At 43.5% G+C, this 27,239-nt stretch overlaps 1 protein-coding gene across 36 annotated transcripts in view; it reads left to right on the forward strand.

The window, feature by feature from the left end:
- Window positions 1-26,552, forward strand: part of LOC119558330 (basement membrane-specific heparan sulfate proteoglycan core protein) — an 88,076-nt gene extending 61,524 nt beyond the window's left edge. For 9 of the 36 annotated variants that reach the window (XM_037871767.1, XM_037871750.1, XM_037871761.1 and 6 more), the window contains 30 exons: window positions 890-1,132; window positions 1,978-2,103; window positions 2,538-2,765; window positions 2,878-3,105; window positions 3,325-3,405; window positions 3,606-3,620; window positions 4,218-4,351; window positions 4,421-4,514; window positions 4,929-5,315; window positions 5,815-8,051; window positions 8,119-9,202; window positions 9,852-10,037; window positions 11,382-11,533; window positions 11,704-11,884; window positions 12,234-12,837; window positions 12,967-13,229; window positions 13,675-13,849; window positions 13,920-14,332; window positions 14,730-15,180; window positions 15,254-15,512; window positions 15,793-15,967; window positions 18,144-18,230; window positions 18,849-19,181; window positions 20,634-20,848; window positions 21,138-21,413; window positions 21,552-22,483; window positions 22,551-23,248; window positions 23,304-23,720; window positions 23,795-23,942; window positions 25,834-26,552. In XM_037871767.1, coding sequence (XP_037727695.1) covers window positions 890-1,132; window positions 1,978-2,103; window positions 2,538-2,765; window positions 2,878-3,105; window positions 3,325-3,405; window positions 3,606-3,620; window positions 4,218-4,351; window positions 4,421-4,514; window positions 4,929-5,315; window positions 5,815-8,051; window positions 8,119-9,202; window positions 9,852-10,037; window positions 11,382-11,533; window positions 11,704-11,884; window positions 12,234-12,837; window positions 12,967-13,229; window positions 13,675-13,849; window positions 13,920-14,332; window positions 14,730-15,180; window positions 15,254-15,512; window positions 15,793-15,967; window positions 18,144-18,230; window positions 18,849-19,181; window positions 20,634-20,848; window positions 21,138-21,413; window positions 21,552-22,483; window positions 22,551-23,248; window positions 23,304-23,720; window positions 23,795-23,942; window positions 25,834-25,876 — 10,865 coding nt within the window. In that variant the 3' untranslated portion in view covers window positions 25,877-26,552. Of the gene's footprint in view, window positions 1-318; window positions 505-889; window positions 1,133-1,977; window positions 2,104-2,537; window positions 2,766-2,877; window positions 3,106-3,324; window positions 3,406-3,605; window positions 3,621-4,217; window positions 4,352-4,420; window positions 4,515-4,928; window positions 5,316-5,814; window positions 8,052-8,118; window positions 9,203-9,851; window positions 10,038-11,381; window positions 11,534-11,703; window positions 11,885-12,233; window positions 12,838-12,966; window positions 13,230-13,674; window positions 13,850-13,919; window positions 14,333-14,729; window positions 15,181-15,253; window positions 15,513-15,792; window positions 15,976-18,143; window positions 18,231-18,848; window positions 19,182-20,633; window positions 20,849-21,137; window positions 21,414-21,551; window positions 22,484-22,550; window positions 23,249-23,303; window positions 23,721-23,794; window positions 23,943-25,833 lie in introns of those variants that run through there. The other 27 variants (XM_037871768.1, XM_037871778.1, XM_037871784.1 and 24 more) reach the window with 23 other exon arrangements.
- Window positions 26,553-27,239: the final 687 nt, after the last annotated feature.

Consider the following 27,239-nt stretch of genomic DNA (forward strand, 5'->3'; position numbering starts at 1 on the left):
TTTTTAGATTTGAGCTACTGATACTCTCATTCTTTTCTCACTTTTTGAAGATCTCTTTAAAAGTGCATTTGTCCTTAAACTTAAGATGTCACTGATTGTGATAAAACTTTCTTAAATCTGAAACCAATCTATTGCTATTTCTACAACTTAAATGCTTTCTTCCTAATACTCTGCCTCTTCATCATTTCAACGTCATATGTTCTACCAACCCTGTAACCCAGCATTCGTTTATCGTTTGTCTTGTTTTGTCGTTCCATCTTTTCGCTAACCCAAATACACCAACATCACCGCCAAACAACATCCACGCCACATATACAGTACTCAACACCACAGAGACCAACTACCATTATCCCACACAAAAACCGAGTCCTAGACCAAAATCCTGCCGACCCCATCAGTGGCAGTGTGCGAATTTCGAGTGCATCGACAATAGATTGCAGTGCAATGATTTTAAGGATTGCTCGGATGGATCCGATGAGGACCTCAGCATTTGCTTCGGCACGGGTAATCGAGTCAAGTCTTGCAATCTCCTAAGGATACACATAAAAACAACATAGATATACCTGAGGTTAATTTGATCTTAATAAGATCTTGATTAATAACCAATATTGCCATTATCACACTATCACGCCAATTATCCATTAGCTAAAAAAAATAAGATCAAGTTGACCCCACTTTAGAGGCATTATACATTAATTCCTAGTTTCGTAAGACTCTCCGACCGGAAACAGGTTTGTACGTGGCTATAGAATTAGGAGCTATCTAAACTAAGACATAAACATAATCATCCCGCTTTCTTGTCTCTCTTTCTTGCTGCGCCATTTACACATCCATAAAACCACACACAATGCACTTTGCATGATGTTACCGATGCCATATAAACATATAGCCACTACTCGACTAAAACCCAGCGACTGCAGTACGGATCAGTTCTTCTGCGATGAGTCATGCTATAATCGCTCTGTTCGATGCAATGGTCACATGGATTGCTCTGATGGCAGTGATGAGGCGGGCTGTTCCTTGCAATCACTGCCATGTCCACAGCACCAGTGTCCCAGTGGCAGGTGTTATTCGGAATCTGAGCGATGCGATCGCCACAGGCACTGCGAGGATGGCTCCGATGAGGCCAACTGTAAGTCTCCGTCTCCATCGCTTCATCTCCGATAAACATCTCCCCCCCCCCCTCCCCACTCCATGATATAGAGATTTGGTATTCGGTATTACGGATCAGTGATCATAAATTGGTATTGGGATTAGATCAATGAAGATCTTCAACATTTGGTTGGGTGTCGCGACTAATTGTCTCTTTAAGGAGCAATTGAAGTCTATAAATCTTTGTTTTTAAGCACTTAATCTTTGTATCTGTATCCGTAAGCACAGCGCTTTTTTTAAGCAGCACCAATATCAGTAAATATGAACATCGTATTTATGTTTTGAAAACAAAATCAAACTTCAAATTAATATTCAATTTTAACAACCTACTGAAGATCTATTTTTAAATATCGTATTTACATACTGCACATTCAAAAAAATTTCTTTAAATTTCAAAAGTGAAGTGTCATGTTTGTATGTGTATTTTCTTTGTAATATCGAACTCTGAGTTTTAATACAACCTTTTTTTTGTTAAATGTAAATGTTCTCATTGGATATTGAGTATTTTTCGAAATATCGTGTTTCTAATTTTCATGATTAAAAAACTCATGATTTTAATACAATAAACCTATTTGATAATTACAAGGGTATAGTCCAACATCGTATTGCATCCAATATAAATATCGTATGTGCTTTTTCAGTTGCTAATCTCTTTCTTTTATCCGTCTCTCACTCCAATTCTCTTTCTCTCACGCTTTCTCCACTCTGCTTTTGATCGTGTGAATATATATTTTTGATTTTGCGTGTATTCAACTTCACTTGAACTGGTCTGCACCACCAAAACCAAAACCATAACCACACCAAACCACCAAATATCGTATACAGGTACTGCCATCCTGTGCAAGGATAACGAGTTTCTCTGCTTCGATCGACAGTTTTGCATAAATGCAACGCAGCACTGTGATGGCTTCTACGACTGTCGTGACTTTTCCGATGAACAGAACTGCATTGGTTAATAAAACAGCAATCGATTTGATTTAATTTTGGTTTCTTGAAATTGTTTGCCCTAGCTGTAGTTGACCTATTATTATAGAAACGTTCATTAAAGTAAATATACCAACTTTAAAGTCATGATTATTTTTAAGAACAATTGTTATATCAATAGCTAATCCAAAATAAGGTAACATTTGCTATTTTGTTTTTTGATTCCTTATTGTGGATGTTAGATGTTCAACATTGATATGAATATTGGTTTATTGTATTTATTCGGTCTATAAGTTTGCTTTAAGTCGGCCTGCATGCTTCAAACATTATATGCACTGTTTTTGATACTTTTTGTAATCTTTTAAAACGAAATTGACTTTACCCTTTCAGCAGTTGTAGCGAAGTTTAGCCCAGTTATTTGTAGAACTGTTTTTGACCTGTATTTTCACCTTATTCCACAGGCTGTTACGGGGATCAATTCCGCTGCAATAATGGTGATTGTGTTTCTGGATCGGCTCATTGCGATGGAAAAGTCGATTGTAGCGATCAGTCCGATGAACTCGACTGTGGAGGAGACGTGCAATGCCTGGCCAACCAATTCCGCTGCAAGAGTGGCCAATGTGTGAGTGCCACAGCCCGCTGCAACAGACGGACCGAATGCCACGATAGTTCCGATGAGGAGAATTGCGGTAAGTAAGAGGGCATTAGGTGACCGCCAAACACCAAACTCCACCACGATCATTAAACCCATCATCGCTCGAACACTGCATCATTCGCTCGCTTATACATATATGCCATAAGGTCTTCATCATGTTGAGGTCAACCAAGGAACCACTGGAAGTACCACCACCACCATCTCGACTAGCTCCACTGCCATGACGCCACTGAGAATCATCTGCCCGCCCACCTCATTTAAATGCGAAAATGGACCCTGCATTGCGCTGGGTCTTAAATGCAATGGTCAAGCGGATTGTCCATATGATAGTAGCGATGAGGCGGATTGTGGCCAAATCAGCAATGATATTGATCGTAAGTGGGCGACCCACCGAACCACCGAGATGCCACACAACCAAAGATAATAAATAACTGTCTGACTTCCCAAATAGAAGCTACTAACTGCGTTTGAGGGCTAAGGCTACCACACATCTATCTATCTATCGACCTACTTATACCCCTGCCTCACCCATAGACACACCATATTTTACATGAGACTAACTCTAAATTTCTTTCCATCCTCCTCGAAAACAGCCAATGAACCTAACAGTCCTGGACGTGGATCGTACCAATTTAAACTTAGAACCTATCCCGCCAGCCAGACCATCAAGGAGAGTAAGTATCCTAAAGGTCAATTGCGAGAACCTTATTGTTTCCTAAATCTAAAATATGACAAATCTGTTATATGTTCCGTGAGCAATTCTTTAATCGTAACTCTCGTTGTTTTGGACAACCCTAATTGCTGTTCTTTGTTCTCGTTAATGCTTAACCCAACCCAATTCTATAAACCAAAATAAAATATATAAAAACCGCAGGATATATTAGGGAGGGTAAGTTGGCCTAACTACAATCACTTTATGCATATACGTAGTAGACAATATTTCGACCAGCACTTGGAACCCAGCACTACCAGCACCACGAAATTGCACGAACAAATTTGGCCAGGAGTGGAGTTGTACATTGAGTCGAAATTTATCAATCACCGAATCCCTAGAGAACCCCCGTATAGCTATAGCATTGGTTATTATAATATTATTTTTATTTGAGTGTCATAAGAGTGAGGTTTACTGTATGGATAGCTCGTTAGAACAACGTACATATTTTGAAACAAACTAAGATATGATTGAACTAGGATTGTGAACATAAATATTTCCAAAGACTCAACTTTTCTATTTTACTTATATTTTTTGTTTAATATGCGATCCTTACTATTAAGGAATCTTTAATATTGTTTGCATTTCTTAGGCTTGATTAATGTACGTTGATAAATTCAAACAAGAATGTCATATGCGTAAATCCCATTTAGATCGAATTATGAGTATCGTAGCGTATTGCATTTAGCCACCTGCAATCCCGTCACCTTTCTTTGCTCGTCCGCAGATTTCCATTACTGTTGGAACCCTTATTAATTAACCTTTGTATCACAGGTCGCGAGGTCATCTTCCGTTGCCGTGACGAAGGTCCCACCCGCGCGTCGGTCAAGTGGTCCCGACCCGGCGGTCGACCTCTGCCCCCCGGTTTCGTCGATCGCAATGGCCGCCTGGAGATCCCCAACATTCGGGTAGGTTTCTTCTTAAACTAATTACCCCCAGATTGTATCGCCTAATATATAATTATTATATATCAACAGTTGGAGGATGCTGGACCCTACGTTTGCGAGGCTGTTGGATATGCCAACTATCTTCCCGGCCAGCACGTCACCGTGAACCTTAATGTCGAGCGCTGTGAGTATGAGTCAGAGTTTAAGTGAGTCCAAAGTTTGGGGTTTCTGAGGGTTAAAGATATTTTAAATTCTGTGCAAGCAGCCTGGGGCGAACACAAGTATGAGGAGCTGCGGTCGAATCGTATACGATATGGAACTGTTCCACACATCGATCTCGAGTTCTTCGGACTAGGTAGGGCAGAAGTTTCGGGTTCCCAAGGGGGTTACCAACACTTACAAATCTTACAGTCATTGTTAGGTTTTATTATAACCTAAAAGTGTTGGTAACTTCGTAAACTTCGTAAATAGAATTTAGCAAACTTTTTTAATAACTTTATAATCTCCATTTTGCCGCTTGGCTCTATTATTGGTAAGCTGGTTAGCCCTTCAATCTTTCCAGACCCCCCCACTAATAAATCATTATTTTTCTCCACAGCGAACGATCTCGAATCCCGACCGGACTCAGCCTGCACAGAATACCAGGCGACCTGCATGAACGGAGAGTGTATTGATAAGTCGGGCATCTGCGATGGCCATCCGGATTGCTCGGATGGCTCCGATGAGCACAGCTGCAGTTTGGGTCTTAGGTGCCAGCCCAACCAGTTTATGTGCTCCAATTCCAAGTGTGTGGATCGCACGTGGCGCTGCGATGGCGAGAATGACTGCGGGGATAATTCAGATGAGACCTCCTGCGATCCGGAGCCAAGTGATGCTCCATGCCGATATGACGAGTTCCAGTGCCGCAGTGGTCATTGCATCCCCAAGAGCTTCCAGTGCGACGGCACGAACGATTGTACAGACGGTACTGATGAAATTGGATGCTGTAAGTACCCAAATCATAAGTGTAGCTAGAGTTTTCCATAGCTCATTCGCCAATTGGTACATTATTGTGGATATTAATAATCTAAAAGCTCAACTTCGTTTTCAAAGAAGAATCCAAGTTTTTCTCCTCTTTCGTGGATGCCCCAACAATCTTTACTTCAATCTTATGTTACTTAAGCTCTTCAAGCATTGCTTACCAATTGGTCCTTCATGGCGGATATTGGTAATCTACACGTTTCCTCTCATTGTTAAAGGGGATCATCCAATTTTTTTTTTTTTTTTTTTTTTTTTTTTTTATATAAAGCTAACTTACATTGTAAAACTATGAGCTAACTTATATTTATAGCGCTAACAACTAGGGCCTTCGGCTCGTCTGGGAATAGTTGGTTATACGCTCGATTCATTCTTGTTTTATCCTCAAACTTTTAATCTTTGGTGAACTATGTATCAACCCATGAGTCATCTGCTAACTGCTATAACTGGTATTATCTTATTCACAGCGGAGCCCTCTCCAATGAAGCTGTCACCGCCTGCGGTTGTCGTGATGGAGTACGAGGTGCTCGAGTTAACCTGCGTGGGCACCGGAGTCCCAACGCCGACGATCGTATGGCGTCTGAACTGGGGCCATGTGCCCGACAAGTGCGAATCGAAGAGCTACGGTGGAACTGGATCCCTCCGATGCCCGAACATGAGGCCACAAGACAGTGGAGCCTACTCATGCGAGTTTATCAATACACTCGGCACCTTCTATCCGAAAACGAACTCCATTGTCACCGTGACCCCGGTGCGAACGGATGTCTGTGAAGCTGGATTCTTCAATATGCTGGCCCGCAAGTCGGAAGAGTGCGTCAAGTGCTTCTGCTTTGGAGTGTCCACCGCTTGCGACAGTGCCAATTTATTCACCTACGCCATCCAACCACCCATTCTATCAAAACGCGTTGTCAATGTGGAGCTCAGTCCACTACGCCAGATTGTGATCAACGAGGCAAGTCCAGGTCAGGATCTGCTGACCCTGCACCATGGCGTTCAGTTCAGGGCATCGAATGTTCACTCTTCGGGCCGGGAGACGCCCTACTTGGCCCTGCCCTCAGATTATATGGGCAACCAGTTGAAGTCCTATGGTGGTAATCTGGTCTACGAGGTTAGCTACATGGGCAATGGAAGACCAGTCAGTGGTCCCGATGTGATAATAACCGGCAATCGATACACTCTAACTCATCGCGTTCGCACTCAGCCGGGTCAGAAGAACAAAGTGAAAATCGCCTTCCTGCCGGGTGGATGGCAGAAGCCCGATGGTCGCAAGGCTACGCGAGAGGAGATCATGATGATACTGGCCAATGTGGACAATATTCTGATTCGACTGGTCTACCTGGATACCACCGCACGCGAAGTGGATGTGGTAAATATCGCCTTGGATTCGGCAGGAAGTTCCGATACGGGATTGGGTAGTGCATCGCTTGTAGAGAAGTGCACGTGTCCGCCTGGCTATATGGGTGATTCGTGCGAGTCCTGTGCCTCCGGCTATGTAAGGCAGGCCAGAGGACCTTGGCTGGGACACTGTGTGCCGTTTACCCCGGAACCCTGTCCGTCCGGAACGTACGGAAATCCCCGACTTGGTGTGCCCTGTAAGGAGTGTCCTTGTCCCCTAACCGGCAGCAATAACTTTGCCAATGACTGCAAGCAGAGTCCCGATGGCGATGTGGTTTGCCGATGCAATGAGGGTTACTCGGGTAGAAGGTGCGAGCACTGCGCCAGTGGCTACCAGGGTAACCCCCTGGTTCCGGGAGGAATTTGCCGCAAGATACCCGACACCTCGTGCAACGTGGACGGCACCTACAACATCCATAGCGATGGCACCTGCCAGTGCAAGGATAGCGTGATTGGCGATCAGTGTGACACCTGCGCACCGAAGAGTTTCCATCTCAATTCGTTCACTTACACCGGCTGCATTGAGTGCTTCTGCAGTGGAGTGGGTTTGGATTGCGGTAGCAGCACGTGGTATCGCAACCAGGTTACAAGCACATTTGGACGATCGCGCGTAAACCATGGATTTGCTTTGGTCACCGACTATATGCGTAATACCCCGGAGACCGTACCGGTGTCCATGTCCCCACAGACCAATGCGTTGAGCTTCGTGGGATCCGCCGAGCAGGCTGGCAATACGCTCTACTGGAGTCTGCCAGCCGCCTTCCTGGGCAACAAGCTAACCTCTTACGGAGGCAAGTTGAGCTACACCTTGAGCTACAGTCCCCTGCCCAGTGGCATAATGTCTAGGAACAGTGCCCCGGATGTGGTGATCAAGAGCGGCGAGGATCTGCGGTTGATCCATTATAGGAAGTCTCAGGTTAGCCCCAGTGTGGCCAACACCTATTCGGTGGAGATCAAGGAGAGCGCATGGCAGCGTGGCGATGAAGTGATTGCCAACCGTGAGCACGTCCTAATGGCCCTGAGCAATATTACGGCCATCTACATCAAGGCCACGTACACCACTAGCACAAAGGAGGCCTCGCTGCGGCAGGTGACTTTGGATACGGCCACGGCCACGACTCTTGAGACTGCCCGTGCAGTGGAAGTGGAGCAGTGCCGCTGTCCCGAGGGCTACTTGGGTCTCTCCTGCGAGCAGTGTGCCCCTGGCTTCACCCGCGATCCGGAGGGCGGAATCTATCTAGGACTCTGCAGGCCCTGCGAGTGCAATGGACACTCGAAGTATTGCAACAGCGAAACCGGCGAATGCGAAGTAAGTATCCGGCTCGAGGGACCAATATTTTAACGCTTACTAACCATATTTCCATTTTGATTTCCAGAGCTGTTCTGACAACACTGAAGGCCCCAACTGTGAGCGATGCGCCGCCGGCTTTGTGGGTGATGCCACCCGTGGGACTTCGTACGACTGCCAATATGAAGAAGGATACCCTAGGCCGCCTTTGGTACCGGGCAATCAAACGGCCGCCTGCGCTGCCATTTGCCAGCCGGAGGGAACCTACGCATGTCGCGGCAGCGAATGCCAGTGCAAGAGAAATGTGTATGGGGATCGATGTGATCAATGCCGCCCCGGAACCTATGGACTGTCCGCCCAAAATCCGGAGGGCTGCAAGGAGTGCTACTGCTCCGGACTGACCACCCAGTGCCGCTCAGCGTCTCTGTACCGCCAGCTGATACCCGTTGACTTTATTCTTACGCCACCGTTGATTACTAACGATTACGGTGAAATCGTGGATACGCTGAACCTTATTCCCGACATATCCAACAACATATTTACCTACGCGCACGAATCATATACTCCCAAGTACTGGAGTCTTAGAGGTAGTGTGCTGGGCAACCAGCTCCTCTCGTACGGCGGACGCCTGGAGTACCGTCTAATAGTTGAGTCTTTTGGCCACGACCATCGTGGTCAGGATGTGGTGCTGATTGGCAACGGACTTAAGCTGATCTGGTCGAGACCCGACGCGCATCTCAATCAAGAGGACTACCATGTGCGACTGCATGAAGATGAGCAATGGACGACCCAAGAGCGTGGATCAGCTCGAGCGGCTACCCGGTCCGATTTCATGACTGTCCTGTCGAATCTAGAGCACATACTGATCTTGGCCACACCCAAGATACCCACGGAAAGAACCTCGATAAGCAATGTAATCCTGGAGAGTGCGGTAACCACAAGGACGCCGGGAGCTACGCATGCCTCCGATATCGAGTTGTGCCAGTGTCCACCCGGATATACGGGCAATTCCTGTGAGTCCTGCGCTCCACTCTACTACCTTGATAACAATGGAGCCTGCAGCCCGTGTCCTTGCGAGGCTTCCAACACGGAGTCCTGCGGTTTGGTCAGTGGCGGCTTCGTCGAGTGTCGATGCAGACCACGCTGGAGGGGTGATCGCTGTAGGGAAATCGGTGAGTGAAGAATATAAACGATCGGAAACCGCCAAACCACATTCGTCCTTTCACCACTCTCCCTATTCTTTATTGCTGGCCTTCTAGCCCAACTTCTGCATATCGAACTACATGAAATACTCACAAGATAATGTGCTCGTATTTTAAGCAATCTCCCATGTCCAAATTCGAGTTCCAGGTTATACCGTATTTGTGTAGATATACTAGCAGAAGAAAGCCTCTCCTGTCCTTTAGTCTATATGAGCATTATGTACCCACTTAGATTTCGTTATTCGATATAAAAACTTGGTTACAAGTAGTCCTGTCCGTTTAAGGTCCCAGATCTATGGACATTCAAGAACTAGAGCAGAACCTTTTGGTAAAATTTAAAAGTTATATATGTTAGTGTATCTATTCGATTATTTTTTAAAACATCAATTCCTTCGACCTTCGGTTAACATCGAAATCTGAGGAGTGGGTACAACGCGATCGGAGAAACCGATTATTAAGATCTTACCTGTTTGATTTACTTTCTCCTTTCTCTTGGACTTTGTTTTTGTCATTCCACCTTCGTCATCAACTTTAAACCCGATCGAAATCCGAAAAAAAAACCAACATTAAAAATTGCAATCACCAAAACCAACAAACATCCCATCCATCCACATTCTAGACACATCGCCCATTATCGAAGAACCGCCCCAGATATGTGATTTAAGCAGGGGATTCTGTTGCAGCGGCTTTCAGTTCGATATCGCACCGAACGAGACAATTTCGTTCAATGACACACTGCAGATATATAAGGGCAACAGAATCATAGGAAATATGACCAAGCTGCGCTACGGCTGTCCATCGCGAGGTTCGCTCCAAACTCTCCGATCCACCGAACTGAACCACTGAAAACCACTTAGCCGCCTACAAAACACCACAACTGTTGCTTTCCTAATACTTGATCCTCTATATCTGACACCAGCACACCCAAAACTCCATTCTACACCCTATATATATATATATAGTATTTTCCCAGCTTAGATATGTGTAAAGATCTGTAGATCTGTGTGTGTAGAGCGAACCTAACTCGTATATCTGTGACCTAAACCCTAAAAGTAGACCAAGTGGGAAGATTCCCAGACTCTTGTAATTGGGTTAGCTCCTGTATTATCTCCACCTCTATTTCTCCGACTCTGTGTCTGATCTTTCGGTTATCTAAAAACCACTTAGCTAGTCTATGTGTCTTAGTACTTGTCTTACCCCAAAGTAGTTTTTGTTCTCTGTGTACAGTTGCCGAGCTAGTGCCTCTGATCCTCCGAACCCCCTTTGACAAGCAAATCAATAACTCTCTTGTCCCTCTGTCTCTGTGTGTACTATATATTATGTGTGTCATAGCTGCCAGTCTATAACGTCAGTGACCGCAAAGCCAATCAATATTGGCCCAGAAACGCGTTCAAGTAGTCCATGAATTTACCATACATAATCATAGCCACTAACCCAAGGTTAGAAACTGACTCTTGAATCCCATAGTGCGCTTCACAACTTTGGGACACAGATTGGGCAAATCCAATTTAGTCTTGACTAACAAGTACCTGTGTCGTTCATGATCACATATCACTTAATGATTTATTTTAAAAATAAATCCAATCCAATGCAAGAATGGATTTCACTATTTGATTCTACGATGTATAAAGATGGATCTCTTAAAAGTAGTACATAGATTACTTAATACAAAAGTTAGCACTAACATCTTTAAATAAACTTTAAAAGTTCTGAAACGCACTATCTTAATGTTTGTTAACCAATCTGTCGCCTAACCCTCGGAACTGTAGGTCAACTGGAGTAGTCCCGTATTCGGGATGGAGACTCCAAAACAAAACACTAAACCCTTATTACGATCTATTGACTTCGTGGACCAAATAGGAGTCATTAAATCGCAACCACCTGTCACTAACACACTCTTAAGGCCTCTTTATAAGATCCCAGTTCTCATGTGAGTTTTTTTTTTTAATTAACCAGAACGTAAACAAACTTTTAACATGTAGTGTTAGAATATATATACAATTCTATATATCTATATTCCATATAAAAAACTCAGATGAGAACTCGCTTCGATTAGAGAGGGCTTTACTCACACCGCAAGGAACTCAATTTGTGGGAACTGCCAAGGGTGTTAAAGTATTTGTCTAATCAATATTTCCCGCCACCCTAGAAACTAACGAACCAACTCAAGGACCTGATAACAGTACCGACGATAACGTGCGCAGCCAGATCATCGTGTCGATTGAAAAGCCGGAGATTTCCATTGTGCCCGTTGGTGGATCGCTGAGCCTTAGCTGTAGCGGTCGAACGCGCTGGAGCAATGTGAGTTCCCAGGGATCTAATTTTATCAAATAAGAGATTAATTACTGACAGTACTGTATCATAAATCTCTTAAGACATCTACATTTTAAGATATTTCTCATAAATATATCGTATGTAATTTATCGAATTTTTGCTGTGATTATAAACACCTTTAATTTATTGTCGCGCAGAGCCCAGTCTTTGTGAACTGGTACAAGGAGAACAGTCGCATGCCCGTGAGCTTCGATCTGGAAGGCGGTGAACTGCGTCTGTACAACCTGCAGATCAGCGATTCTGGAATCTACATCTGCCAGGCCAAGAACAACGAAACCGGACGCATCTTCACGGACAACGTCGTCATCACCGTTACCCGTGAGTACTGGGTGTCCATACCTAAATATACTAATAGCTAATCATATTCGTTATCTCATAAAAATTGCGGCATTTATCAAAGGATATGCCGAGAAAATGTTGGCACGATACGGTACTTAAAATTCCCAAAAAAAAATATATTTACAAATGGTTTTCAAGCTATAAAAGAGGTAGTTCGAAATTGAAAAGAGGTTCAAGTTTTCATCTTAATAACTACTGTTTGGCATCGTTATATATGATTTCTAGCCTCAATAAATTTCTGTGGTACCTGCAATAAGAACCCCATGAATATATGAAACCTATGTTGACGTACTGCATCTTTCTCTTTTGCCCACAATTCATCCTATAGCCAAGGACCAACGCTCAGCGGCGGAGATTGTGGATTTGCCCAGCCAGGTGACCTTCGAAGAATACACCAGAGATGAGATCATCTGCGAGGTGCGGGGTAACCCACCACCAACTGTCACCTGGACTCGGGTTGATGGCATTGAGGCCCAAAGTACACGAACATACGGCAATCGCCTGGTCTTCGATTCGCCCAGGAAATCGGATGAGGGTCGCTATCGCTGCCAGGCAACCAATGACCAGAATCGGGATGAGAAGTACGTGATCGTTTATGTGGAGAGTAATCCTCCCCAGCCGCCGCCGCCGCAGGATCGTTTGTATATCACACCGGAGATGTATAATGGCCTGGCCGGTGAAACCTTCCAATTGCAATGCCAATTCACAAGTGCAGCATCACTGCGCTACGATTGGTCTCACGATGGTCGCTCCCTATCCTCGTCGCCCTCGCGAAATGTCCAGGTCCGTGGCAATGTCCTGGAGGTCCGTGATTCCACTGTCCGCGACTCCGGCGTCTACACCTGTGTGGCCTTTGACCTTCGCACCCGTCGCAACTTCACCGAGAGCGCACATGTTTACATCGAGCCGGCAGGCGAGCCACCAATCCTTGGGTGAGTCCAAAAAGAGATAACATTATTAATCCGTACAGATTACAGATGTGCGAAAGGAGAATATATAAGAATCAAAGCTTAATGATCTCAGAGTTTAATATGTGATGCCTATCTTCATATCATCCACAGCGACAAGCCGCAAATCCTGAGCTTAGAGCAGAATATCGTGGTGGTGCAGGGCGAGGATTATAGCATCACCTGCGAGGCCAGTGGATCGCCATATCCCTCCATCAAATGGGCTAAGGTTCACGACAATCTGGCCGACAATGTCCACATCAGTGGCAATGTGCTGACTATCTATGGAGCCCGACTTGAGAATCGTGGTGTCTACTCCTGCATCGCCGAAAACACTCACGGAAGCGATCAGTCCAGCACAAGCATCGACATTGAACGTAAGTTATCAGGGATCCGGTATTTGAAAAATACTATTGTGACCAGTTACTACCCTAAGCTAATATCAGCTGCGGTTAAAGATACGTGCATTCTAATCTAAGTTCCATAGCTACAAGTTCTCGAGGACTGGAGTTGGATCTTATTAAATACAATCTTTAACCGCAACTTATCTAAAATCTTCCCCCACCCCAAGAAAGGTCCAAGCTAACAATGCCTTTGCTCTATTTCGTATTGTTGTCTCTCTTCCCTCACAAACACTGATTATCTCGCCCCCCTCCCCCCAAACCCGAATATTATTTTTGAAAACACTCGAACCCCTTAATCTAAATTAAAACCTTAACTTTGCCATGCAAGTGCACAAGAGTGGAGTTGGTAATAAGACAGGTCCGCACAGTCTGATCCTAATACTAATTGGTGCCACCACTGTGGTTTACTTGTTTGCAGCCCGGGAGCGGCCGAGCATAAAGATTGATTCGCCCCAGCAACCGGTTTTGGTTGGCTCCCAGGCGTCCCTCTACTGTGCCGTTGATGGCATTCCCGAACCGACCGTCGAGTGGGTTCGTGCTGATGGCCAACTCCTATCGCCGCGGCACAAGATCGAGGGACCCGGCTACGTTGTGTAAGTCCTAGATACCGCAATGCCCTATTTCTAGCTATATCTATATAAATATTCATTCCCCCCCCCGCAGGATCGACGACATTCAGATCGCCGATAGCGGCGCCTACGAGTGTCGGGCGAGTAACGTTGCTGGCCAGGAGACCGGCACGGCCACCATTAGCGTCCATGAGGCCACCATCGTCCAGATACAGCCCGATACCCAGAGCATCCGGCTTACCGTGGGCGACGAGCTGTCCCTGACCTGCGTTGGCAGTGGTGTCCCCACTCCTTCGGTCCAATGGAGTTATCCGGAGCAGGATCGTTTCCCAGTTGAACCTCTCGAATTTGGTCAACGTGCCGCAGGCAATTCTGCCGACGTTAAAATATACCGGGTGACGAAGGAAGATGAGGGCATCTACACTTGCCAAGGAAGTAACTCGGCCGGTGACGATCAACGCTACATTCGCGTGGAGATTCAAGAAAGACGAGGTGACATTGGAGGAGGTGAGTCTATAGTCCTTTCGAATTTAAGTAACCGGAGGTTGTATCAATAAGTCCCCAATCGACAAAATTTACCCCACGGTTTTCATATCACTTGTAAGCCAAATTTGACGCTGGCTTAAATTTCGACTAGCTGACTGGATATCTTTAAAAAGAAACTCCTGACAACCTACAGAAAAAGTGGTCTTTAGCTCGAGAAAATTTTTTGAATTTATATTAATAGAATTCATATTTTATTAATAGAAATTTAAGTCAGTGTCATACCGCCATTACATACATAGACACTTTTACAAGAGATATTAGGAAATTCTTAAGCACCAAAGCATAGTTATCTTGATAAAAAAGTCCGTAAGTTCAAGACTTTATTTTAAGGCTGCTTTCCAATTAACCTCCTCTGTAGACGAAGATCCCGATGTAGATGGTGATCGCCGATTTCCCGGACACCCCAACCGCCCCATAATCCAAGAGCCTGCAAACGATCGCCTTGGCGCCAGCGTGGGCGATAATGTGACCCTGAGGTGTGATATCGAGAACGTGGATGCACAGTGGGAACGCGTCGATGGCGCACCCCTGCCCTCCAATGCCTACACCATTAGAAATTCTCTGGTAATTGTGTACGTGGAGCCGCACAATCTGGGCCAGTACCGCTGCAATGGAATCGATCGCGATGGCAATGTGGTGGCCCATGTGGTGAGGGAGCTGACCCTCCTGCCCCTGCCCAGGATCACATTCTATCCGAAAATCCCTCTGACCCTGGATCCGGGCCAGAATTTGGATGTCTACTGTCAGGTGGAGAACGCGCATCCGGATAACGTGCGTTGGACCACCGACAACAATCGACCACTGTCCAGGTTGGAATATCTATATTTAGATATTAAAAAGTAGAAAGTCTTGTGACCCCTTTACCATCTTTTTGATCTCCAGTTCCGTTCGCATCGAAGGCAACGTCCTCCGCTTCACTTCCATCACTCAGGCGGCTGCCGGTGATTATCGCTGCACTGCCAACAACGAATATGGCACTCGATCGGAGAGTGCAAGGGTTACGGTGAAGAAGCCCGGTGTATTCCATCCGGTTGCCCCGGTGCCAGGTTCCCAGGTGCAACAGCGCCGCGTGGGCGAGACCATTCAGTTGCGCTGCAGCTTGACAAACCAGTACGGCGGGGACCACCGTGGCAACATCCAGGTGAGTGGAGAGCTTACGATACATCTTGTCTAGAGATACATTTGTCAAATGAGACTGCTATTATGAAGAATACCTTCACTGAACCCGTTGAGAGCTATTATTTTCTATATATCGGCGGGCATCGAATATATCTCTGCCGTCACACAAACGGTGTACAACAGCGGTCGGAACAAACACAGCAAAATGGGATTATATTGCTTTCCCACTGCTGAATTTTACCAAAAGATTGTTCAGATACCTCACCTTCAGTGATTGGTAACCAATGCGATTTTTGTTGCAGTTCAACTGGTACCGTGAGGACAACCTCGCATTGCCCCACAACGTCCGTCCCGACACCCAGGTTCTGGAGCTGACCAAGTTGCAGCCCGAGGATGAGGGCCGCTACATCTGCAACTCGTACGATGTGGACAGAAGGCAGCCACTGCCCCCCGTCTCCATCGACTTGCAAGTACTAAGTGAGTAATCGCCACGCGATAGGTTCTCTGAGGTCCCGGGACCTCGTGCTCCGACTCCGGCTCAGAGGTGGAGTCGGATCCGGAAGTCCTGTCCCATCTCTCCCCCGCAAAAAAAAAAATAAACACATAAAGTAGCCCCCATCAAAACGAAAAGGACCCTCTTCAAAAGGGGTTTACTCAAAAAAAAAAAAATAAAACATTTGAACAAAATCTTTGCTAGGCCAGCCCGAAAATCAAACGAAATAAGTAAGATATCTTGCAAAAAAGATAAATAATACTTAAATCTATAAGAAAAGGAATCATTTTCCAGGATTAGGTTTTGTTAAGCAGGTTTGATCGTTCGCTGATTTTACTAATTCCCCACTCAATTTAAATATATATATATATATATGTATGAATACGCCTATATATAAACACATCAATGTACTCGTATCTGTTAACCTAAACTTAAAAAACCGACAAAAGAAAAACAAACGACAAAATCGAAAACAGTTAAAACACCCTGTAAATACGCAAACGGAAATTGTCAGTCCCCCAACACCCAAAAACAAGCAATATTTCCATGTATATATGTCTAGCACTGTAGGCAGGGGTACCAGGGTCCTACGAACACACTCTGTATATAACAAATGAGCAAGTGAAGATATCGAAATCATTGCAAAAACTTTGGTGGTGGAGTCACAAACGAAAAAGACAACTGCCAATCATGTAATAATATAAAGTACACACAGTTTCATTGCATGCAAAACAAAAACCGAAATCAAAATTGATTTTTTTTACCAATTGAAATTGTAGCAATCTAAGATCTGGAAAAACGAATTGAACACCACACGCACACTTTTATATATATATATACGAACATTCTACCAACTTGATAAATCTTAAGCTTACCAAAATGGCTGCCAAAACATTTCTAATACGATACATTTAAGTAAACCCCACTAAAAGTGAGAAATAAAACATAATATTAACATTAAAAACTTGCACAGCGAAATGTGTGAAGCAAATTGTAACATATTCTTTTTATTTATTTTCCAAGCCCTTGCAGAGGCCAAGTTTCAAGATTTATTTTTTTTTTCAAATTTTCTATCCGAGCTTAAAAACAAGAAGTGCCTCGACTATCAGATACCCGTAACTCAGCTAAATCGATAGGTAATACATCGTAAATCGAGAGTAATACATTTCAGTTAAAATGTTTTCTATCTTTCCGTCTATTTGTTACATACTTTCCGACGAATCTAGTATACCCTTTTACTCTACGAGTAAAGGGTATCAAAACGTCTTAAAAATAATAATCTTAAAAAGAGTATTTCAAACTTTAAATACAAATTCATCGTAAATTTTGTAAAAATGAAAATAAATTGGCATTAAAACATATAAATCTGCAAGGGTATTCAGAGCTTCGGTTGACCGATTCTGGTCATCTTTTGTTGCGTTTTTTAACATAGAAACCCTATTCTGGTTACGGCTCCTCTTTCCTCATTGATACTGACCCTCGGTGTTTGTCAATTCTAGTCCCACTTAAAGTTTTGTTATTTTTAGTTAACATTCATTAAACGGTTATTGTTTGTCAACTGTTTGTTTGTGTTTTTGTGTATTAACAAGTGTAAGTGGCAAAAAAAACAAAAAGGCACTGCACCAAATCTGCCATTTTCACCTCTTTGTTCCTGAGTTCCTGCAACATCACTGAACTTGCACCCCGAGCACACTGAAAAAAAAAAATACAAAGGAAACCAGCACAAAATAAATTGTAAATAATAAACTTAACTTTTTTTGAATCAGATAAAATCAGTCAAACCGTCAGATGCAGAAGAATCAGCTTAATGAATTTGTTGAAGCCGTAGGTTTTATAGTTCCACCTACTTTTTTAATGCAAATGGAACACATTAATTAATTTCATATTTATTTCTTTCTCTCTCACGCTTTTCTCTCTCTCTCCCACTTTCTTACATGTGCGCTTGTTGAAATATTTTAAATTACCCCTTGATTTGGCTTGACCTAAACTGTTTATTTGGTATATGCTATATGATATGATATGATATGGTACACTGTGTGCGCTTTTGCTGATCCTATGTCGAAAAAAACACACACAAAACACAAACAAATTTAATGGTATGGCATGCAACTGCAACTGCAATCAATCAATCAATCGAACGACGAAACTACGACTGCCCAGGAACTACTACCCAGTATCCTATCAATCGGTTCAAGGGCGGTGTCTCCCCAAAAGAAACGCCCTGCATGGTTCTGTATATTTGTGCAGGTGTGTTACAGCCACCGCCGCCTAACCAATTCTAATAGCAGCGATCCTCCATTATATGATATCTATATTATTTGTATTTTATTTACATTCTTTTAATTTGTTTGACCTTTTTTTTTTCGTTTATTTTGCATTTGTTTTGTATTATTAATCTAATGATCTTTAAATCTGTATTATGAACTGCCTAACCCTAGAGCTAAATAAGTTTTATAAAAAAAAAAGAAACAAAAATAATAACAAAAAACTGTAAAAAGTTGCTTTACTGAAAAACCCTCCCAACCCGCCACGCCCACTAATGCACAAAGCCCCACATTAGACCCTCGATTTTCTATTCGATAAGTAGAGCACCATGTTAACCTTTCTAGCATGCGTGGATCCCCAATAATCAATATCATTACTTGTGTAAAGGGCAGGATACCTTAGTTTAAGTGGTTTTTATAGGGTTTAGGGCCTACTACTACTAACCAAGGGCTTTAGTGCTGCGGAGGCTGTATATTTTTGCTAATTTTTTTACTTTGCGCCTTTCCACCAAAAAAATTCAAATATTGCGAAAATAATACTGAATATACCGAAAACGAAAACGAAACGAACACACAAAATTGCAAATAAAAAACGCCGCAGACTTCAAGAGCAGCAAATTCTCGCCGTCGAAGCCCCTGAACTCTGGACCAGCCACGATTCGTACTCCAACTATTTCGTACACCTGCCAACCCAACGACTTCAAGTGCGTTTCGCATCCGCACACTTGCATCAGGTCCAACATGGTGTGCGATGGGATTTACGACTGTACGGATCACTCTGATGAATTCAACTGTATCGCCGGCAAGGGGAGCGGAAAATCGGGATCCAACTCGGGATCGGGAAACTTTAAGCGCTGGAAGAAGGACCAAAAGCTGCGAAGGAGGAGTCTGGTGAAGGCCATCAAGGATCGGAAGCTGAGGAAGCGCAGCTCCGGTTGGTCCCAAAGTTTTCTCTCTTCACTTTCACCACAGAAGCTTTCCCTCACTCTCTGCCCTGGTATCGCTATATATAATACTCAACTGTACTTATTTGTATCCAATAGTGTCCTTCCTCCTCCTACTTTCCTATTTCCCAGTTTTATCCTCTATCCCTTCCAATCTCTATATACCTATATTATCCACTATCCCTACGCCTCTTTCTGTCCAATTCTTCCGTATTGCTTGTGGGTGCACAAAATCGTAGAGTTGATGCGATTGCAAATGGCACTGAAATGAAGGCAACCGAATTTCGAAAGCCGACCGGCGATAACCGACCAACTGCACCAAATAAAATCAATCGAGAAGTAAAAAAAAGGAGAAACGTCGCACAAGCACCTTAAGGGCTTAGAATAACATATAACGATAAACGATAGCCAAACGATCGATATTTTTACAGCGTTCAGCGGGTTGGCAATTTAACAGGTTTTAACCTTGGATGTATGAATTGCATGCGGCAGGCTACCATGTAACTAACTTTATAACCGTACATAGACTTACGAAATTTATGTAAATAATACAAAACACTCAGCAACACACATACACACACGCGCACATCACACGATAAACGTTAGTTAAGTAATCGAAATTTTGTACAATGTATCTTTAACTGTATCTATATACCCCTGTATGTATATTTGTGACTCAAAAAACCGAAATAAGACATCTGTGATTTTAGTGGTAACCCAAGTCCAAATTAGATCTGTAGAATTCGACATTTGAGATGAGAAACCAAAAATGAAAACCAGAACGAAACCAATCTAAACGATCCCATTCGTAACCCCACATGTATTCGTATATTTGTGTGATTCGATTCGTAGAAGTATTGAGTAAAAGTAGCTCCATAAAAAGTAGTCCACCTCACCAATCCACAAAGTCCCCTCTCTGTCGCCTCTCTATATGTAAATCGTATCGTATCTATGTATTGTCTAACTAGGAAACGAAATTCCAAATCGAAACAACTAAAAATCCCAGTGCGATACGAATCGAACGATAAGCCTATCGACCAATAATCGGTATACAAAAAATAAATAAATAAAATTGATGTGTCGATATAGAGTTAATACCACCGATTAACAATTACAACTTATCGATCGATAACTATCGCCTTATTTCTGTTTGAAACGCCTCTTTTGACCTGTAATTTTGCTAACCGTTTTCTCTCTCTCTTTGTGTATTTTTTACTATCTTATTCCCATTTCCATGACTCACACACAAACACAAACACACCACCCACACATACATACATATAATTACACACATAAACACACACGCACCCATGCACTTGTGAATTGTCGCTGAATTGTGATCGTTCCGCCGACCATCCTTGTCGTCCTTGTCGACCTGTCGCCCCCTTTCAATGTGTGTGTGTGTTTGATCGGATGTCCTGTTGGCGGTTGGGCGGTATCAGTGGCGACCCCGCCCCCCATCTACCTGCCGCCAGTGCCAACAGCGCCCCCACGTTCACCTGGAGGGATCCGCGAACCCCAATTGACCCTGAGCGAACAATCCTCGAACCTGCCAGCCGGTGAGGGCACCACCATCGAGTGCTACTCCTCCGATGATTCCTATCCAAACGTCTCGTGGGAACGGGCCGATGGAGCTCCGTTCAGCGATAATGTCCGGGTGAGTACGGTTGAAAATATTCCATAATAATAATTAACCCATCCTCCACTATACGTTAAGACCATTCATTGCCTTAACATCTTATAGCGGTTCCTTTAATTCCACTATGTCCAGTAGTTATTCACCTTGTTCTTCAACCTCTATCCCTGTTTGGTACTGAGCGCAGTGAATCAACGTTCTACAATATTTAAAAAACTCATATAGGATCTCAGATTATTATTATAATAGAACAGTTTTTTTTTTAATCTTAAAACTATAATATTTTGCATATTCTACTGAATCCCTGCAGCAAGTGGGCAACAATCTGGTGATTAGCAATGTGGCTTCAACTGATGCCGGCAACTATGTGTGCAAGTGCACGACGAAGATCGAGGGAGATCTGTACACCACCAGCTACCAACTTGAGGTCGAGGACCAGCCCCATGAACTGAAGAGCTCCAAGATAGTCTACGCCAAGGTGGGCGGAAATGCCGACTTGCAGTGCGGAGCGGATGAGGGTCGACAGGCCAGCTACCGATGGTCCCGCCAATATGGACAACTCCAAGCGGGACGCAGTCTACACAATGTAAGTTCCAGAAAGTTAGCTCTAAGACTTATAATGACGAACCATTTTTGGAGGAAAATCACTGGTACCTCCTTGTATTAGAGAAAATGTGCTCTTTCAAAAACTGATTGATCCTAATTCCCATTTCTGGAATTCCAGGAGAAGCTCTCGCTGGACCGCGTGCAGGCGAACGACGCCGGAACTTATGTTTGTACGGCCCAGTACAGCGATGGCGAGACGGCTGACTTCCCCAACATTTTGGTTGTGACGGGGGCGATTCCGCAGTTCCGGCAGGAGCCGCGCAGCTACATGAGCTTTCCCACGCTCTCGAACTCCTCGTTTAAGTTCAACTTCGAGCTGACCTTCCGTCCGGAGAATGGCGACGGACTGCTGCTCTTCAACGGACAAACCCGCGGCAGTGGTGACTATATCGCATTATCGCTAAAGGATCGCTATGCGGAGTTCCGATTCGATTTCGGTGGTAAACCGTTGCTGGTGCGAGCGGAGGAGCCACTGGCGCTTAATGAGTGGCACACGGTTCGCGTGAGTCGCTTCAAGAGGGACGGATACATTCAAGTGGATGAACAGCATCCTGTGGCGTTCCCCACCTCCCATCACCAGCAGATACCCCAACTGGAACTGATCGAGGACCTGTACATTGGCGGAGTGCCCAACTGGGAATTCCTGCCCGCCGAGGCCATTGGCCAGCAGTCGGGCTTCGTGGGCTGCATCAGTCGATTGACCCTGCAAGGACGCACCGTGGAGCTGATCCGAGAGGCCAAGTTCAAGGAGGGCATCACCGATTGCCGGCCCTGCGCCCAAGGACCGTGCCAGAACAAGGGCGTCTGCCTGGAGAGCCAGACGGAGCAGGCCTACACCTGTGTTTGCCAGCCGGGATGGACTGGCCCGAATTGTGCCATCGAGGGCAACCAGTGCACACCTGGAGTCTGCGGCGCCGGACGCTGTGAGAATACGGAAAACGACATAGAGTGCCTGTGCCCCCTCAACCGAGCCGGCGATCGGTGCCAGTACAATGAGATTTTGAATGAGCACAGCCTCAAGTTCAAGGACAACAGCTTTGCGGCCTACGGGTTAGTAGTCATACCTCAATTTTTATTAATCCCCTTATCAATATATATATTTCCCTGCTTACCGTAGAACTCCCAAGGTCACCAAAGTAAACATCACTCTGTCTGTGCGCCCATCAAGTTTGGAGGACTCATTGATTTTGTACACGGCCGAGTCTACTTTGCCCAGCGGCGATTATCTGGCTCTGGTACTCCGCGGTGGCCACGTGGAGCTGCTGATCAACACGGCCGCCCGTTTGGATCCCGTGGTGGTGCGATCGGCTGACCCCTTGCCCCTGAACCGCTGGACAAGAATCGAGATAAGACGTCGCCTGGGCGAGGGCATCCTGCGGGTGGGCGATGGACCAGAACAAAAGGCCAAGGCCCCTGGATCAGATCGCATTCTGTCCCTCAAAACGCCCCTTTATGTGGGTGGCATCGATCGATCGACGGTCAAGATCAACAGGGATGTGAACATCACCAAGGGCTTCGACGGCTGCATCTCCAAGCTGTACAACTTCCAAAAGGCCGTTAATCTGTTGGCGGACATCAAGGATGCGGCGAATATCCAGAATTGTGAGGAGACGAATGAAATAGGCGAAGAAGTGGATGGCGTTGACAATGAGCCACCAGTTCCGCCTCCATCCCCAGAGGTTCAAGAGAGTGAACGGCAGGAGTTGGCTCCCTGCGCCAGCGATCCCTGTGAAAATGGGGGAAGCTGCAGTGAGCAGGAGAACCTGGCCATATGCTCTTGTCCCTTCGGCTTCAGTGGCAAACACTGCCAGAATCGTGAGTTAAACCGCAAGAAGTAAGCAATCCCATACTCATCTTTGTTTACTTACAGACCTCCAGCTGGGCTTCAATGCCTCGTTCCGCGGCGATGGATACGTGGAGCTGAATCGCAGCCACTTCCAACCCGCCCTGGAGCAATCGTACACCTCGATAGGCATCGTCTTCACCACCAACAAGCCGAACGGACTGCTGTTCTGGTGGGGCCAGGAGGCCGGAGTGGAGTTCACCGGACAGGACTTTATCGCTGCCGCCGTTGTCGATGGCTATGTGGAGTACTCCATGCGACTCGATGGCGAGGAGGCGGTGATCCGGAACAGCGATATCCGCGTGGACAACGGCGAGCGGCACATTGTGATCGCCAAGCGGGATGAGAACACCGCCATGCTGGAGGTCGACCAAATTGTGGACACGGGTGACACCCGACCCACCCTCAAGAAGGCAATGAAGCTGCCAGGCAATGTGTTTGTCGGTGAGTGTCCTGAATCCCTAATCCTTGGGTAATGAACTCAATTTTTATACTGTTTAACCCACTCTCTTTTCCAGGTGGCGCTCCGAATGTCGCGAGTTTCACGGGTTTCCGCTACAAGGACAATCTCAATGGCTGCATAGTGGTCGTCGAGGGCGAAACCGTGGGCCAAATTAACCTTAGTTCAGCTGCCATCAATGGAGTGAATGCCAACGTGTGTCCGGCGTAAGTAATCTCCAGCTCTTCTAAAATAAAATCCCTAGCCTTGGTAACGTGTTGATCATCCTGCCTGCATGCCTGCAATTAGTCACTGGAGTCCTTCTAGCCTCGTTTACCAGGAGATCGGTAATGATGTAGAAATGGATAACCACGTGGTTGGCAGGGATCTGAGTTTCTTCGACGAGCTGGATCAACCACCACCGGTACATATATTCTATCCGCGTCCCAAGATCAATGAGTTCGCCACCAACAAGGCCCATCAAGTGGCACTTTCGCTATCGCTTGGACTTTCGATAGTCCTTTTGAGTTGCCGCCTATCGGTGATATCCCTGTGTCTGTTGCCCGCCCCTAGCTAAACTTTATTAATCAGGGTCGTAACGGAAATGATATCGAATCAGATGGGGGAATCGTTATTCGCCGGCAGTTGACTATTGGCAACTGTACCCATTACTTAAACATGAAAGGAATCTTCTTCCATTTTTGTTAGCCCAATAGAAAGGGGACTTTGACACTTAAGCCCATGTCCTGTAAAAGGTATTATACCTGAAATGGCGTTATTATATTTGAGCAAGTCAAGTTTGAGAATTTCCGGATAAAAATTGATCCACCTAACTACATTCTAAAATATAAGAAATTCGAATCAATATTATTTCAAACTTCAACAAAGTCAATGTAGAAAATTTTTTTCCTGAATATCATCTGTTTACAGGACATATATAATTACTAGGACAATGTTCTAAGCCGATGTATATTTTTTTTTAATAAAAAAAGTATTTTCCATTTAAAAATATAAAATCTAGTTAGTGTCATAGCTACATAATCCAAATCGATTAAGAAATAGTCAAAAATATTTGGGAGTGTTACCATTGAAATTATCGTGCCATATCATTGCAGAATATCATGTTATATTATACAAAGTATGGTTAGAACCGCAGTCAGATAAACGAACATAGATAACCGACTAGTATTAAGCGATCCTAAAGGATACTAAGAATGTAAGCGTGTTTTTTTTTCATAGTCAATTAGTTAGCACCGAATTGAACATATGCAGAATACACATATGTATATGGTAATGTTACAGATCTTATTTAGTATTAGCCACTTCTAGCTGGATTGTTCCCGTTTCGAAGCTCAGGAAATACAATTCCAAAGCTATATGCTGAACACACCTGGGCACTATTTATCAATGGGTAGATTACTCTGGCATAGATAGATAGTCGAACATTGATATACATATGCTACAGGAAGATCCCTCGAAACAGATATATGTGCAATCTATCCTGCGATACTAAATCTAGTCGAAACTGATCCTGCTTCGTGACCATAGCTATAAAAACTGAAAAATATTACTATATTAATACGAATCTTTGTGTTTCTGTTCCATAAAGAACCCCCATAAGTTATATATAAATAGCGATTTTTTAAAAGCATTTATTCTAACCTGATCTCAATTAATCTAAAAAAGACGACTTGAGCCGCAGAACAATATTATTTATTATAGCTGAATATTATCCAAGATTAATATCTAGACGTTCCGATAAAGAAACGCACAGTTGCTCTCTTATTCTTACGTATATACATATATAAATGTTTAAAGTCAGATATACATAAATAATATATTTACATGCATATTATAGGATCAGTAAATATTGATATCGAATGTATGGAGAAATCAAAGTTCTTCGCGTTGAGGCAAAGTCTGAAAATGCAGTTTAGCGAAGCTTTTAACAAACTTTTACACGACTCTGGAAACACAAATGTAATAGATTTTACAGTTCGGGCAAAAAATATGTTTATACTTTTTTTATTATACTCATTTTGATTACTTCTGTTATGATTTATAATTTTTTTCTTAATTTATTTTTAATTTCCTTTACTTGTTTATTGTTTACACCAGTAACGACGAACCCCTGGGAGGAACCGAACCGCCAGTCGTCTGAGGAAACATCCAGCAACCGAAATTAGCTTTTTAATTAAAAATTAACAAATTAAACAAAAAGAAAAACAATTTTTATATATACAACATACGCATAAGCCCCAAGCAAAACAAAAAAAATTGAATATTATATGACGAACAGATAATATTAAAACAAAAAAAGAGATAAACGATCACTTCTACCACATGCTACATTGCTTCTTCGATCCTTAAGTCTAGGTTAAAGATTGTAGCAAGAAAAAAAGCGATTATCACAAACATTTATTTACCAAAACGCCATGCGAGAAGTGAAACGAAACAGAAACAATAATGCAATTAATGCAGATAATACAGATAAAGCCTAGAACCCTAAGAACTAACTAACTAACTAACTCGAACAACAACAACGCATACTAGCCAACTGCAACCACAACAACCACAATAGTGAAGGCATTTTAATTATAATTTTAGTCTCTAGCTATAACTATGACTACGACTCTTTTTTTTGTGAGCCCAGTGTAAAATGTTGGAAATCGGAAATTGGCCCTACACACACACACACACAAGTTATTAATTAAATACCAATTGATACCATATAATGATAAATGAAATACTATGAATGCAACTATTGTGAACGAACGAAAACCGTTAAGTGGATAAAAAGCAAAAGCAGAAGATATATTAAAATGAAATCAACAACACTTTGGAAGGCTTTTAATTGTGGGAGGAACGTGTGGGTGATCCAATCATAATATTACATTCCATAAACTTTATAAGTCAAGGAATTTCCAGGAAACAGGTATTTATATTTACAAACCAAAATCAATCACCGCAGCTTTAAGGTTTATTTGCAAGTAAATGAAGGATAGGGTAACTGAAAATTAAAAGAACTCAAGCAAAGTTAGGGATGACTTAAGAACTACTAATACTTATTCATTGGCTTATCAGGCGAAACAGATTAGATCTGCCATTTAAATATGTTTCTATATTTAATATATTGTATATATGTACATACAAACGGAAAGTAACATCCAGGGACCGAAAACAACAAGACTTATATTATTTATAATCTTTAAATAACTATAATTTATTGACTTTTTCAGTAAAGTAACAGTTAAATGAGACTTTCATCAATAGTTATTTTCTAGGTTTATGTATTAACTGTTATTACTAGACATTTATTTTTCCGATCAGAGAACAACTGTGTTTTCTGATTTTTATAGAAAAGTAGAAGACTTATAAAAAAAAGGTGATGAAAAACGATTTCAATATGATTTTTAAAATAAAAGTTATACCAGTTAAGGTGCTTATAATAATTATGATATATGATGTGATATGATATATTATGATACATACATATATATGATATGATATATATGATGATATTA

This window comes from Drosophila subpulchrella, chromosome X (assembly GCF_014743375.2).
Source record: "Drosophila subpulchrella strain 33 F10 #4 breed RU33 chromosome X, RU_Dsub_v1.1 Primary Assembly, whole genome shotgun sequence".
NCBI classification, from domain to species: domain Eukaryota; kingdom Metazoa; phylum Arthropoda; class Insecta; order Diptera; family Drosophilidae; genus Drosophila; species Drosophila subpulchrella.